The sequence below is a fragment of the Remersonia thermophila genome, chromosome 2 (assembly GCF_042764415.1).
Source record: "Remersonia thermophila strain ATCC 22073 chromosome 2, whole genome shotgun sequence".
NCBI lineage: Eukaryota > Fungi > Ascomycota > Sordariomycetes > Sordariales > Chaetomiaceae > Remersonia > Remersonia thermophila.
Genome location: NC_092218.1, coordinates 2,501,422 through 2,514,913, shown reverse-complemented (window position 1 = coordinate 2,514,913; position 13,492 = coordinate 2,501,422). Strand labels below are relative to the sequence as shown.

The 13,492-nt window shown below is 61.5% G+C and overlaps 3 protein-coding genes across 3 annotated transcripts; 1 reads left to right on the top strand and 2 right to left on the bottom strand.

Annotated features, from left to right (window-relative positions):
- Positions 1 to 2: 2 nt before the first annotated feature.
- VTJ83DRAFT_2141 (uncharacterized protein) lies at positions 3 to 1,700 on the top strand (the record flags this gene model as incomplete). The annotated part of the gene is made up of 1 exon (XM_071008379.1): positions 3 to 1,700. The coding sequence occupies one exon, from the start codon at positions 3 to 5 to the stop codon at positions 1,698 to 1,700; it is 1,698 nt and encodes a 565-aa protein (XP_070868681.1).
- A 394-nt stretch (positions 1,701 to 2,094) lies between these two features.
- VTJ83DRAFT_2140 (uncharacterized protein) lies at positions 2,095 to 3,092 on the bottom strand (the record flags this gene model as incomplete). The annotated part of the gene is made up of 2 exons (XM_071008378.1): positions 2,095 to 2,820; positions 2,961 to 3,092. The coding sequence occupies 2 exons, from the start codon at positions 3,090 to 3,092 to the stop codon at positions 2,095 to 2,097; spliced, it is 858 nt and encodes a 285-aa protein (XP_070868680.1).
- Positions 3,093 to 4,576: 1,484 nt separating this feature from the next.
- On the bottom strand, positions 4,577 to 6,497 carry VTJ83DRAFT_2139 (uncharacterized protein; the record flags this gene model as incomplete). The annotated part of the gene is made up of 3 exons (XM_071008376.1): positions 4,577 to 4,618; positions 4,747 to 5,773; positions 5,833 to 6,497. 3 exons carry the CDS (start codon positions 6,495 to 6,497, stop codon positions 4,577 to 4,579), a joined length of 1,734 nt encoding a protein of 577 aa, XP_070868679.1.
- Between the last annotated feature and the right edge of the window lie 6,995 nt (positions 6,498 to 13,492).

Sequence of the window (13,492 nt, the reverse complement as noted above, 5' to 3'; positions counted from 1 at the left end):
ACATGGCCGCGTTGAGGCCGGCTTTGACGGCCCTGGGGCGTCTCCGAGCAGTAGTATCCGGTCAGCAGCGAAGAGCCCGCTATGGCCAGAGCCCGTGTCTCGGATCCTCAGGGCTCCGTCGTCAGTCCACCGCCGCCCGCGCCGGCGCCGGCGCCACCAGCAGCAGCAGCAGCAGCAGCCGGGGCTCCCTTCTGACCCTCGCCATCGAGACCTCTTGCGACGACACGTGCGTCGCCATCCTCGAGAAGCACGGCCCGGCCGCGCGCCTGCTCCACAACGACAAGGCCACGTCCGACAGCCGCAGGTTCCGCGGCATCGAACCCACCGTCGCCGTCACGGGCCACACGTCCAAGCTGGCGGGGCTCGTGGACAAGGCCTTGAGGGCGCTTCCCGAGGCCGCCTCCGACGGGAGCGGCGGAGAAGGGGTCCTCTCCCTCGGCCCGGACGGCCTCCGACGCAAGCCCGACTTCGTCAGCGTCACCGGCGGGCCGGGGATGACGTCGGCGCTGGCCGTCGGGCTCAACACGGCCAAGGGCCTCGCCGTGGCCTGGCAGGTGCCGCTGGTGATCGTCCACCACATGAAGGCGCACGCCCTGACGCCGCGGCTGGTGCACGCCGCGGGGCTGCCGTGGCCAGGAGCGCCGGGCCAGCCGCCGCAGCAGCCGCAGCCGCAGCAGCAGCCACATCAGCAGCAACAGCAGCAACAGCAGCAACAAACCCAAAAAGAAAACAAAGAAGCCGACCAGCCCGCCGCCGCGGCTCGCCCGGCCTTCCCGTTCCTGACCCTTCTCGTCTCGGGCGGGCACACGCAGCTCCTCCTCTCGCGCTCCGTCTCGTCGCACGCCCTGCTCGCCGAGGCCAAGAACGTCGCCATCGGCGACATGCTCGACAAGTGCGCCCGCGCCATCCTGCCCGACGACGTCCTCGACCGGGCCGGCAGCGTCATGTACGCGGCCGAGCTCGAGCCGTTTGCCTTTCCCGAGCTCCAACAGCAGAAGCAGCAGCAGCAGAAACAGCAGCAGCGACAAGCGACGGACAACCCCTACAGCTACACCCCGCCGCGCACCCGGCAGGACGAGATGCGCCCCTACGCCTCCCCCGAGCACGGCTGGTTCCTCACCCCGTCCCTCGCCCACCGTCGCGACCTGGCCTTTGACTTTTCCGGCCTGGGCGGCCAGGTCCAGGCCATCGCCCGCCGGGCCGGTGCCGGTGCCGCCGCCGCCGACGACGACGGCGGCGACGACGGCCTCGCCGAGCGGCGCGAGCTGGCCCGCCACGCCATGCGGCTGGCCTTTGAGCACCTCGCGAGCCGGGTCCTGCTCGCCCTGGACGCGCTGCGCGCCGCGGGGACCCCGCTGCCCCGGACGCTCGTGGTGTCGGGCGGCGTGGCGGCCAACGGCTTTTTGATGCACGTCCTCGAGAGCATGCTGCGGGCGCGGGGGCACGGGGACGTCGAGATCGTGCGGCCGCCGGCGGCGCTGTGCACCGACAACGCCGCCATGATCGCGTGGGCGGGCATGGAGATGTTTGAGAGCGGCGAGGCGGGCGGCGAGGCGGGCGGCGAGGCGCTCGCGTGGCTGCCCAGGGCCAAGTGGCCCATGGCGGAGGCCGAAGCCGAAGCCGAAGCCGAAGCCGAAGCCGAAGCCGAAGCCGAAGCGGAAGAGGGCAAGCCAAAAGCAGAGTCTGGCCGGCTGCCCTGATGGGAGGTTGTTGGAGGACAGGCAACAAGAATACGGTGGGAAGAGGCAAGGTCCCGTAGCAAAATCGCATCTTGGATACCCCATCAACATACACACATCCACGCACACACAGGCATCGCGCACGAGCGGGTACAAGAAAAACTTAAAGGTTTCATGACGCCAATGTTGTACGTTTTCCATGGCGATTCGAGGTTGCTCTCGGCCCAACCCGCTGGGGCCCTGGCTCTTTTCTATCCCCGGGGCCCCCGAACGCCCGGCGGGAATCAAATCGACCGACACCAACCGACCGAGGGAATGAATCCCCACCGGAGCTGCCGTGCCCTGCCCTGTCGTGCCCGGCCCTGCCGTGCCCCTGCCCGGCCCTGCCCGGCCGCCACCACGTCCCCTCCCGCGTTCAATCCTCCGAAAAGTCGCTCGTGACGTTGCTAAACTCTCCCTTTTCGAGCTTGGTCTTCCAAAACACGGGGTTCGTGTCGGTGAAGCCGTGCTTGACCCAGCCCGACTCCTTGACGTGGTACAGGTTGATGAAGCCGCCCGAGTAGGCGTCCCTGTGGGTGGCGGCCAGGATGCTGCGGCTGCCCAGGTCGAGCGCCTCCTCGGTGGTCAGGTCGTAGCGGTACTCGGCGTCGAGGACGCCGTACGCAAAGGTCTGGCCCGAGCCGACGCAAAACAGGTCGCCCGCGAGCCGCGTGCCGTCCGAGTCGATGTAGTAGAGGGCGGGCCCCTCCTCCTTGGTGACGCCGGCGCACATGGTGCCCATGGACAGGCCCATGCCCTTGTAGGCGTAGACGAGGTTGGCGAGGATCTTGCTGGCGGCGGCGACCGAGATGCGGCGCTTGTGGCGCAGCTCGTGCAGGCGGCACTGCATGCCCAGCCAGGCCAGCCAGTACTGGCAGTCGGCCGCGCCGCCGGCCATGGTGCCGAGCAGCTCCGAGTTGATCTCGATCACCTTCTTGACCGTCTGCGAGGCGATCCAGTTGCCGGCGGTCGCGCGCGAGTCGGTGGCGACGATGATGCCGTGCTGGAAGCGGAACGCGAGGGTGGTGGTGCCGTGCGCGATCTTGATGGGGCACGAGGGGTTGGACCGGTCGTCGGTCGCGGCGCGGAGCCAGGCGGAAGGCTGCGGGACGGGCATCTTGGGTCAGCACATTCCACCCGCAGGTCAAGACGACGACTTTCTCTCTCTCTCTCTCTCTCTCTCTCGTGGCTGAAACAGAAAGCCAAAGAAAAAGGCAAAGGAAGGTCGGAAGGGATTCCCACATGTGCGACGGGCGGCATGGCAAACTTGAGAGACAGGCTCGGCGTCTCGATGAGGTCCCGCTGTTCCTCCTCCGAAAAGACCTCGTTGTCTTGGTACGCCGGGCGGCTGTACCGTGCTACGAGGCTATCCATTGTCGGGCGTGGGTGTGTGGTGTATGTGTGCGAATAGAGTGGGGTGGTAAAGAGGTCAGGTCCTCGCGGGGAAGATGCAGATGGGGGCGAGTTGGTTGTTGCGTAGGCGAGAAAGGTCGAAATGTACCCAAACACCCAAGTGGCCGGCGGAGATGGAAGTGGTCGGGCGATGATGAGGATGGCGGGTCGATAGGCGTGTGTTGGGTCGATTTGGCGGTTGAAGATGCGGTTCCAGGTTGCGTTGCGTTGCGGCTGTCGCTGATGGTTGGAGCTCCCCAGGCAGCTCCGGCGTAACGCGGCCCCGGCCACTCGCGCTGCCTTGGGGTCGGGCCCACAAGGAAAAGTCTTGGCATTCTCCCGAGCTCCTTGCTGCTGCTGGGAATGCACCTGCCCTCCAAAGACCCAAGATCCTAGGGGAAATAGCCAACTACGGTACCTAGGTACCTTACCTAGGTACCTTACCTACCTAGGTAAACACAAACAACGTCTCAGCTGTACCTGAAAGGCTTGGTACTTCAGGCAGGTCATCAACCTGGGAGATTCCCTGGCGAGGGTTGGCTGTCCAGCCATCTACTGTCTAGGGAGGTGCCCAAGCACCCAAGTAGCTCTTATCGAGGGTTAGGTAGAGAGACCTAGGGTACTCAAGATCGTCAAGGTCCGAGTACCTGAGGCGGCTCATCACAGACAATCTGACGTACCCTCACGACTTCTTGCGACCTGTCAAGAGCCTATTCACAGCCCGGACATCGCAAAAGACGCATCACATCACATCACATCATGCAGCAAGCTTCAACAGCAAGGCGCTTGGGCCATCCATTTTTTGCATTCCTTTTTGTATCTCCTTGCCTTTTCTTTTCCCACACCCCCCCTCCCTTACCAAACTCCATAGCCGGCTGGACAACGGCCCTGAATAAGAAGTCCCTTGACAGCAAAGGTATCAAAACAACAAGCAACTCGGGGTTCCTCCATCGGCCAACTCTCGGCCGGCTACCTTGTCGTTCCTTGCCGTTCAGCCCCAACGACACAGGCGCAGCCAAGAAGCCTTGGGTCTTGTTGGACCGTGACCGTGTGGCTAGCCCCCCCGCGAGAAAAACAAATCGGCCAGTCCTCGTTCGTCTGCCGCAGAAGAAGAAAAAGAAGCATCCAGGACAAAAAGAAAACAGAAGCGGAAACAGAAAAGAGAAAGAAAGAGACCCAGCACCGAAAAGGAAAAAAAAAAAAAAAAGCCGCCAAAAACACCCCAGCCGATGCATGTTTCCTGTCGTGATAAAACCCCCCCTCTCTCTCTTGACCACAACCGAGACCCGAACAAAACAAATGCCCGCATAACAATACAAGACAGCCCCTCGTCGTCCCTTAAAAAACCCCACGCGATGGCGAGGATGGCGTGCCTCCGTCCACGCCGCCATTACCCTGGTCTCCTCCCCCACCAGCTGCCGTTGCTGAGCATAATCGTACAAGCCTAGATACTCATCGAACAAGAATTAACGTCGCAGTCGATTGGCACCGAACGCAGCAGAAGACTCCTGAAAAAAACAAAAGCAAGCATTGGTTAACACGACGGGGTCCAAAGCCAAACAATGAGAGAAGAAAGGACCTAGTTCCTCCAGCCGACGTTCCAGACGACGTGGGCAATGTCCCGGGCAGTGTTTACCGTTTTGAGAATCTGGCTCAGGAGGCCATCGTCCGAAGGGGCCGGGACGGGGGCGGGGGCCGGCTCCTCGACGGGGCGGAAAATTCCCGACGTCGTCCGGCGCATGCCGCCGTTTGAGCCGCCCGACAGGCTCGCCGTCGACGTCGTCCGGCGCAGCCCTCCGCTGCCGGCGCTCGGCTGGGCCGAGAACGAGCCGGGCCGTATGTCGATCTTCTCCACGTCGTCGTCGTCGTCTTCGTCCGACTCGTCTCCGGCGAAAAAGATCTTGCTCGGCTTCTTGGTCGGGCGCAGCGTCTCCTGGGACGACGACGGGGAAAGGATCGGGCTCCGAAGCCCGCCGCTGATGCTGTGCTTGACGGCCGACTCGGCCGACTCGTCGCTGTCGTCCGGCTTCAGCGTCGTCGACGGGAGCATGGCGATGGTCTTGCTCTCGCCGCCGGGGCCGTTGCGGCCCTTCTTCTTCCTCCTCAGCGTCGGACGCCTCTTCCGGAGCTGAGGCACCTTCATCACGATGCCCTCGTCGTCCGAGTCGCTGTCGTAGCGGTAGCGATCCGCGCCGTCGTTGTCGTCGTCGTCGTCGTCCTCGTCGTCATCGTCGCCCCTGACGTCGACGGCGATGCACTGGGATACCTGCTCGTTGAAGTGAATGTGCTTGCGCCCGCTGTTGGGCGAGGTGATGCCCGAAGTGCGGGTCGAGGGATAGCGGCTCGAGCTTTCCCGCGACGAGAAGGGAAACGTCATGTAGTCGGTCGCGTCTCGGTCCCTGTTGGGCCTCCTGCCTATCCTCCGCCTGCCGCCTTGCTGCTGGGCCTGGACGGCGGCGGCCGCCTGCTTGACCAGGGACGACGTCGACAGCGACCGCTGCAGCATGATCTCCGACATGCTCCGCTTCTTCAGGATCGGCTTCTTGGTGAACGAGTTGGACTTGGATATCCTGGCGCTGGTGGAGGTGGTCGATGTTTGATCCACGCTCGAGACGCCCGTCTGCAAGGGCCCGTAGAGCCAAGTGACGTCGCAGTCCTTGAGCCTGTTGCGCCGTTAGCCATCGTTGTTGCTTCGCTTCCAAGCCGGCCCGCCAGCACGTACCAGTTGAGCGCCTCGGCGGGGATCGTGGGGAGGTTGTTCTTGGACTTCATCCACGTCCTCCACGACGCGTTTTCCAGCCGCGCGGCGTTGCTGTAGTCGCCACGCCTCGACACGATGAACTTCCACGAGGACCAGATATCCTCCTCGCGCCAGTCGTGCGAGAGGTAGTCGACGTGCCGAGACGGCTGCGGCCGCACCGAGATGTCGTCCTCGGCCTTGTCCAGAAAGGCAGGGCTGCCCGGCCGCGATATTGTGGACGAATCGTCCTGGTCGCTTGCCGACTCGTCTTCCTCCGAGTGGTCGCACTGCGGGCTCGACGGCGGTTGTTGGGTGCCAGGATGAGAGTAGAATCCGCCGCTGCCCGGGGCCTGGCCGTCTTCTGACGCCGAGGAATCATCGCAATCCGAGGCCGAGGACGAGCTGGTCGCCGACTCGGTCCAGTCCGACGCGAAGCTCGATCGGCCGTGCTGGGGCTTGGGAGAGAACGACCGGGAGGAAAGCGACGACGAGGAAACCGACGGGTGAGAAAGGAGATCCGAAAGACGAGACGTCGACACCGAGGCGTGGAGTTTGGAGCTGCTCGGCCCAAGCCTCGGCTGCGAATGGGATCGGCGCAGCCCGGGGGCGAAATAGCCCTCGTCCTCGGAGCTGAGCACCATCGCCATGATGGAAAGCCGAATGAAAACACCCCGCGATCAATGGACAGCGTCCAGATCAACCTTCAAATCCTTCCTTGACGGAGGCCGACAGCGCTGGTCATGCGCGGTTGGACGAGGGGGGCGGCTGGAGAGTGGACAAGTTGGAAGGGGGGAGGGGGACAAATACGTCCAGAATCGTCGTGACTTGGTTGCAGGTGAAGGTATCGACAAGGTTCTCGGTAGTTGCGCGCGTGACTCGCTGTTGACCTTGACGTCGCTTTCCTGGAGATGGATCTGCGAGACGAGGGTTAGAGCCGCGGTACGGTGGAGCCGACCGACGAGGCAAGAAAAATGTTGAGAAAGAGAAGCTCGACTCGGGAAGCAGAGCGGACGCGGCAGAGCCGGTCTCTATGGGTACGGGAAGGGAGGAAAGTAAGAGAAAAAAAGAGAGCGGGCAAGAAACAGGACCGTCTCGGGGAGTGTGCTTTGTGAGGTTGTGGTTGTGGTTGTGGTTGTGGGTGTGGTTATGGGTGTGGTTGTGGGTGTGGTTGTGGGTGTGGTGGGTGTGGGTGTTTGGAGAAGGAGAATGGGTGCAGAGGGCCGGTGTGCGGGTAAGTGCCCCGGCCCATCGGATCTTGGCGTCTCGTGCAGGGTGCGGATTTGACCCCTGTCGGCCCTCCTTGTGCCAAAACCGTGGGATGAGGTGCTGGCGGGGGGGGGGGGGGGGTGCAAAAGAGGGGGGGTGGGCATTCTTTTGACCTGCTCAAAGGGGGGCGTGGGAGTTGGGGGGTCGCGATTGGGGGTCGCGCCGGGCTGCAGCTTTCGGTGCTGTACGCAGCACGCGGTATCTGGTGTTATCGGAAACCCCCCCCCCCAAAGAGCGACAGCAAAGGAAGAGCGAAAACGCCCTCGACCCGACTCGACTCAACTCCCGTCGACACGATTGGAATGATCGGCCGGCGCCGAGAACGTGCAACGCTGCGGAGTGCAGCGAAGCGATAGGGCGCAACGATGTCGCTCAGCCGGATCCCGCAGGCCGTCCCGTAGGCCTGGAGTCGCTGCTTCGTGCCTCGGGGAGGGGAGGGAGCAACGAATGGAACCAAGGGAGGATGCCGTTGGACTGGCGCGAAGCGATGAAAGAAGCAGGGCCAATTGATAAGAAAGCAAACAAAAACATCGACTTACGTTCCAGGCTCGTATCTTGTCAGAGGTTCGGGTTCTTTCTGCGGACAGCTGACCAAAGAGGGCGGCGTGGTTGTCGAGCGGATGGGGTCGGTGGCGCGGGTGCAATCGCTGATGAAGGATGATGAGAGATGGTTTGGCGGGTGGGCGTTGAGATGGGACGAGGGAAGGATTTCCGAGGCGCCTTTAGGTTGGGAATCGAGGACATTTCATGACGCTTGAGCTATGAGTTATGCCACGGACCTAAGCTTTGGCTCTGCCTGCGGCAGTGCGAGGTGACTCGATCAAGGTCGAACGGGGCTCAGGTAGGTAACCGGGTGGGAGCCCGCGATGCCGCCGTCCTTTCTTTGTTGTAGGGACTCCCCGTCTACAAGAAGGTCACGCTAGGTTGTATGCAATGTCTGTACTGTGTGCTGTGTATACTACACAGTAGTATGGTGTGCACGCTGCTCTGATGCCAGCCCGAGGTGCGCGTCCCCAGGCTCGGGTGTGGAATGAGCAGCCAACGGTTCCAACGCTGGCTACCTAGGGAAAGCCGGGGAGATGGGAGTTTGCCGTTCGCCTTGTTGAGAGAGCACGGGTCTCGAGGCGCGAGTCAGTGTACACAGTAAAACTCACTACTTGGTTTGGCATCTTGGTGGAGGCGGTCTGGCGCAAACCCGTAGCCAGTCGCTCGAGTTCCCGCTTCGGTCTAGCGGGTGCGTGGTTGCATGCAAGTGGGGGCGCTCCGACTCCCACGCCCCGAGGGTGGACCGGCAGAGGAAACCGACGCGGGTGGAATCCAACTACCCCACACAAGAAGCAGCGTGTGACCACAGCGACAACGCTCTGTTTGGTTGACGCCATCCTCCTCGTCGCTGTTTTAGTCAAACCCCAATTTGCCTCTCCCGTGCCAGGCCGGTCACCTCAGCCCTGACCACTGGAAGGCCAACTCGACACCACGCCGGCGCACACAAAAGGCACCCCAGACCCCCTCCCCCCCCCCAAGCAGCTCGCTCCTCAGCCCTGCCCCCTTCACCGCGCTGGATTTGCGTTGAGCGGGAGGTGGGATACTGCGTATGTGGGACCTGAGGCAACCCATTTGAAGCGAAGAAGAAGAAAAAAAAAAATCGACCAGGACCAGGCCCAGGCCCAGGACCAGACTAGCCGCTTTCGAGGAACAACGGCATGACCGCGCACAGGGCGCTCCTCCATGTCTGGCCGATGAAACATCGTGCCTTGGCCAAGTCTTCTGGAATTTCAACATCCTTGAATCATTGCGACACGAGCACGACTCGAAAATGTAGTACTGTGTACCTGGCCATCACACCACGGACCCGACAGGTCCACGGCAGCCAACCATGTTACAAGGGCACTACTTGACGCTACCACGTCCGTCTGACAAATTAGCCGTCTTTGTTGAGAGCCAAGAAAAGATGGCGAAAAAGAAAGAAAAAAAAAAAAAAAAAAACAGAGGCGCTAAGCGAGGCTTCGGAGGCGGTCGCTTTGTCAAGAGTACACCGTAGCGCATGCAAGGTCATTTTTGATGAGTTGGGTGGGAGTGCGCTGTAGCTCCCAGCAGATCCGGAACATGTACCCCAAAGTAACATGCCCTGGAGAAACGGGAAGGTAGACGGGAATGGCCCCCCCGTTCATTTCTCTGGCTGGGGTTCTCTTATCCATCCGAGACATCTAAAGACAAAATGGTCATCTTCCGGACCGACTGTTTTTTGTACGACCTGGCACGGGTCTGGTTGTGTCAGTGCCTGAGGGATTCCCGGCCGGGAACAAGGCTGTCCCCGGTCTCTGACCTCCCCTCTCCGGCCTCTGCCCCTCTCCGTGCTTGGCCTGGATTCTCACCGGCCCTGATTTCGTCGGTTGATGAACGTTTTGCGTGCAATGAAACTCAGACCAGGCCGTCCGCCGCCCGCCCGCAGAATCGCCGCTGGTTATCGTTGTGTGCTCGGTGCATGACGCAAACCGAGCGTCACGATGGGCTTTTGATCAACCACCAGCGGCATGGAACATGGGTCAGTGAGAAACCGTTCGGCTCCCCTTCCCCCCCCTCCCCCTCCGACTCTTCCCGTCGGGCCTTGGGATCCTGGCGACGGCGCATCCCTGGACAGCGAGGTTTTCCAGGTCCTCCCAACCCGACTCCAGGAGCGCGCTAGGGGGGGGGGCGTCTATAGTACTACAGCTTGCTGCGCTCGAGACCGGCCGTTATGGCCTTGCGTCTGCTGCTTGCCCCGGCAACACGCATCGACACCTGGCGCGACGTGTGGTCTCTTGCTGTTCCCCCCCAGGCGCCGTCCCAACATCCAGCGCTGGAACCTCGGGGGTGCGTTTCCCCTTGACACACCAGCAGGGCACCCCGACACCGAATGCTGCGCTCATCACCACGCCCGTGTTCCAGAACCCCGGGCTCCTCTCTGATCCAAAGGGCCTGCAGGGTTCATCGATAGACCGGTGTCTATCGTTGTTGCCGTTGTTGTCATCTTCGTCGTTGTCGTCGTCGTTCGGTCTCATCGTCCTCGTCGCCGTCCTCGTCGCCATACCTGCGATGGATTGCGCGGGCGATGATCCTGCTGTGGCATGCGATCCTGAGATCGGCTCCTTTCCCCTCCTGCCCGATTCTGGCCATGGCAACGGTCGCGCAAAGATGCGCATCTCCGCAGCGTCCGGAGACGTGTGTGTCCAACGGTCGATCCATATACCAACTACGTGTACGCAGCAGTCCCACGCTGCACCGTCTGTTTCACACGCTCACAGGCTCTTTCGGATGCCACCAACAATGGCGACTTGGGACCGATTCTCGATCTTCCCATGTCCATTACTCGCAGCTCCCCTCCCCCCTCCCAACCCCCTAACGATGTGCCGGTTGCGCCAAAAGCGGGACTTATCAATCCCAAGTTTAGCACCGAGAATAGCATAGCAAGCTGTATACGCAGTACACAGTAGGACGTGCACTGCAAACTTGGCCAGCCATGGTTCCAGGATTACCAACGACGCCTAGAAAATGCCACTGCTGCGAGCGGGCTTGGCTTTGGGGCTTGGGAGCTCACGGGCGCTCTGGTTCCCAAGCTTTGCCTCGGTTCCGAGGTCAAGTGGCAATTCTCTCTGCCCTTTTTCATGCCTTGGGTCTGGAATCTCGTCCGTCCGTCCGTCCGCCCGCTCGCCCGCGGCTCTTCTGTACGGAGTACATCCGTTCCTCGCACTACCTTTAACCCATCTCTGGGTGGCGAGAGCGTCAGCTCATGCCCAGGCCCTTGCCAAGGTAACTCTACTTACTTACGCCCATCCAAAATCCCCTGAGAAGGTGCCTACTAGTATGCCATCTCGGGGTCTGCCCTGCAGTGCGCCAAACAGAGCGAGCATGCTGCCCCTGGTCTTCTGGCGTCCGCCTGTCATCGGCCTATAGTACGTCTGCACGGTATTACTGTGTACTATACACCGTAGGTCCCTTCTCCGCGTCTCCGCCATAGCAGCAGCGCGACGTCAGGCTTGCTATGCGAGCGTACCATCGGGGCCCCAAGAGAGGCTAGCACTCCTCCGTATGGTTGCTTGGGTAGGTGATGTTATCTTTGATCCAAGCTCCAGGATGGAAGCTGTCTCTCCTTCCTACAAAAACAAAGCCCGCCCGCCAACAAGTTAGCCGCAGGATCCATGCGCTGATAAAGAGACCCTGGATCCGCCGCCCCCTCCTCGTTGCCCGGCCCGGCGCTCTGCTCTCCCCCGCTCTCGCAACGGCCAATCCGCTCCTCTGCCATCCGCTTCCTATCCGTCGGCCGGATTTTTGACACCTGGGCAATCAAAACAATTGGATTCGTCTGAATCGGCCGGCGTCGAGACCAATGCGCCCGTCGCATCGGATCGGCAGGCGGGTGGACATGGCCTGAGCGAAAGGGCCGAAGGTGCGAGATAACGGGAGGCCAGCAACCTGAGCACTGAAGGGATGGCGTGGGATGGGATGGGATGGGGATGGGGATGGAGCATGCGCCAAAGCGATCCCGTCCTGCGCAGCGGCTGGACACGCGGACACACGATGCTGCAGTTTCAAATCAGCACTTCCAAGCTGTCGGCATTCCTATCCCTCTGACCCTGTACGATGACCCTGGGTGAGGCACTCTTTCTCGCCCGGTGTTGGCCAAACAACGTGGCACGCAACGGTGAACAGCGCAAAAATAAGCGAAAGAGAGAAAAAAAAAAAAAAAAAAAAAACAGGCTCGCTGGACTCGGAGGCTGTCCGTGGTGGGCTGCACGGAGAGGGGGAGAGGGGGAATGGAGATGGAGGGGCGTGGCGTGCGTTTGAACCAGAGGAAAGCCTTGCATGCCCTGGGCGCGCTGCACGCCGCGCTCCGCGCTGACCGACGGTGCATCCACCCACCATCTCCAACCAACACCGGCGGCGGCGGCAATAAGCGCCTCCTCTCAGCCCGCGCGGGGCGGGCTGGATTCCTAACCAAATCATCCCCCTGCCCGCGGCGACTCCCCTTTGGTGTGTTTTTTTTTTTCCTTTTTTTTCCAAGAGACCTCGTGTTGTAGTTGTTGTTGTTGTGCAAAAGCCCACGCATTGATGGGATTGTTTACGTTTGTCATATTCCCCCCCCCTGGTTTGCACGTCATTGCCAAATAAGCCGTCCCCGCCGGCCTCGGGCCACTTACACGCGAAACGTAGTCGCCATGGCTGTAGCATGGAAACAACGTGTCGGCCAAGGCGAGGCATGGCACATGCTAGCGGTTAGGTGGCGTATGCAGGAGGGCTACAGCAGATGATGTCGGCGCAAGGAACCTGCGGTGTACACCATGCCGCGCCAGACTGCCGTGCAACTGCCCCAACAGCTCACTATATCCCACATGAACCATCCTCACCGGCCGCCGCTAGGTAAGAGAAGGCTGCACGAAGCTTGCTTGGCGGGCCATCTCTTAGCGCGCCGGGCCCTATCGCGTCGCGTCCCGACGAGCTGGCAAGCCGGGGCAGAGTCCAGCCCAGCGTCTGTCCGTCCGTCTGCTCCGAGGATGACGTTGCGGCTAAGGGGGGCGCCAACCATCGGTGAAGCTACTGCATCACAAGAAAGAGAACGGAGAGCAGAGAGGTGGGAGGGGAGGGAGGGGAGGTTGACACACACCCACCCCCCCCCCCCCCTCCCTCGTCTAACCTTTACCCACAAGGATCGGATGCGCGACGAACCGGGCTATTATCCTCCCTTCCGATCCGATTCAGATCCATGTACAAGGTAGGTATCTTGGGTATCTTGGATGGGTCAAGTCGAAGCCCACAGCCGTCGGGATGCAGACAACCAGGTGCGCCAGGATTATGCCAAACTAGCCGCGGGGGGGGGGGGGGGGGGGGCTATCTTTCCCGGATGCAACCTTCAACGTTTCCATCAGCTAGGTGGGTTGTGCATCGGGAGTTTTAAGAGGGAGGTGGTGAAGAATGTGATGCCACGCACACGCCTATGCCCTCTCTCTTCTCTCTCTCTCTCTCTCACACACATACAGAGAGAGAGAGAGAGAGAGAGAGAAAGAGAGAGAGGAACCCATCGACAGCCATGACACCGCGGAGATGGGTCCGAGGTACCCCGGCTGGTCTGGGACATGAACTTGAGTTCGTGCTTCAGGGTTGGGATTGGAAGCTGATGAGCCCAGGGGAGAAAGGGGGGGGGAGCGGTCTCCCAAGCGCTTTCTTGACACCACCGCCCGCAACAGCCATCGCAGCCAGGAGGTTGCGAGCAGCACAAATACCGGCATCGTTGGGTCCCTCGGGGGAAACGGCCCGTTGTCTCATTCCCATTGATAGGCCCGGGAGCAGAAGACTCGAGGTCAACCCGGCAATCTCGATGAGTTGTCTGGTAGGCATGGCC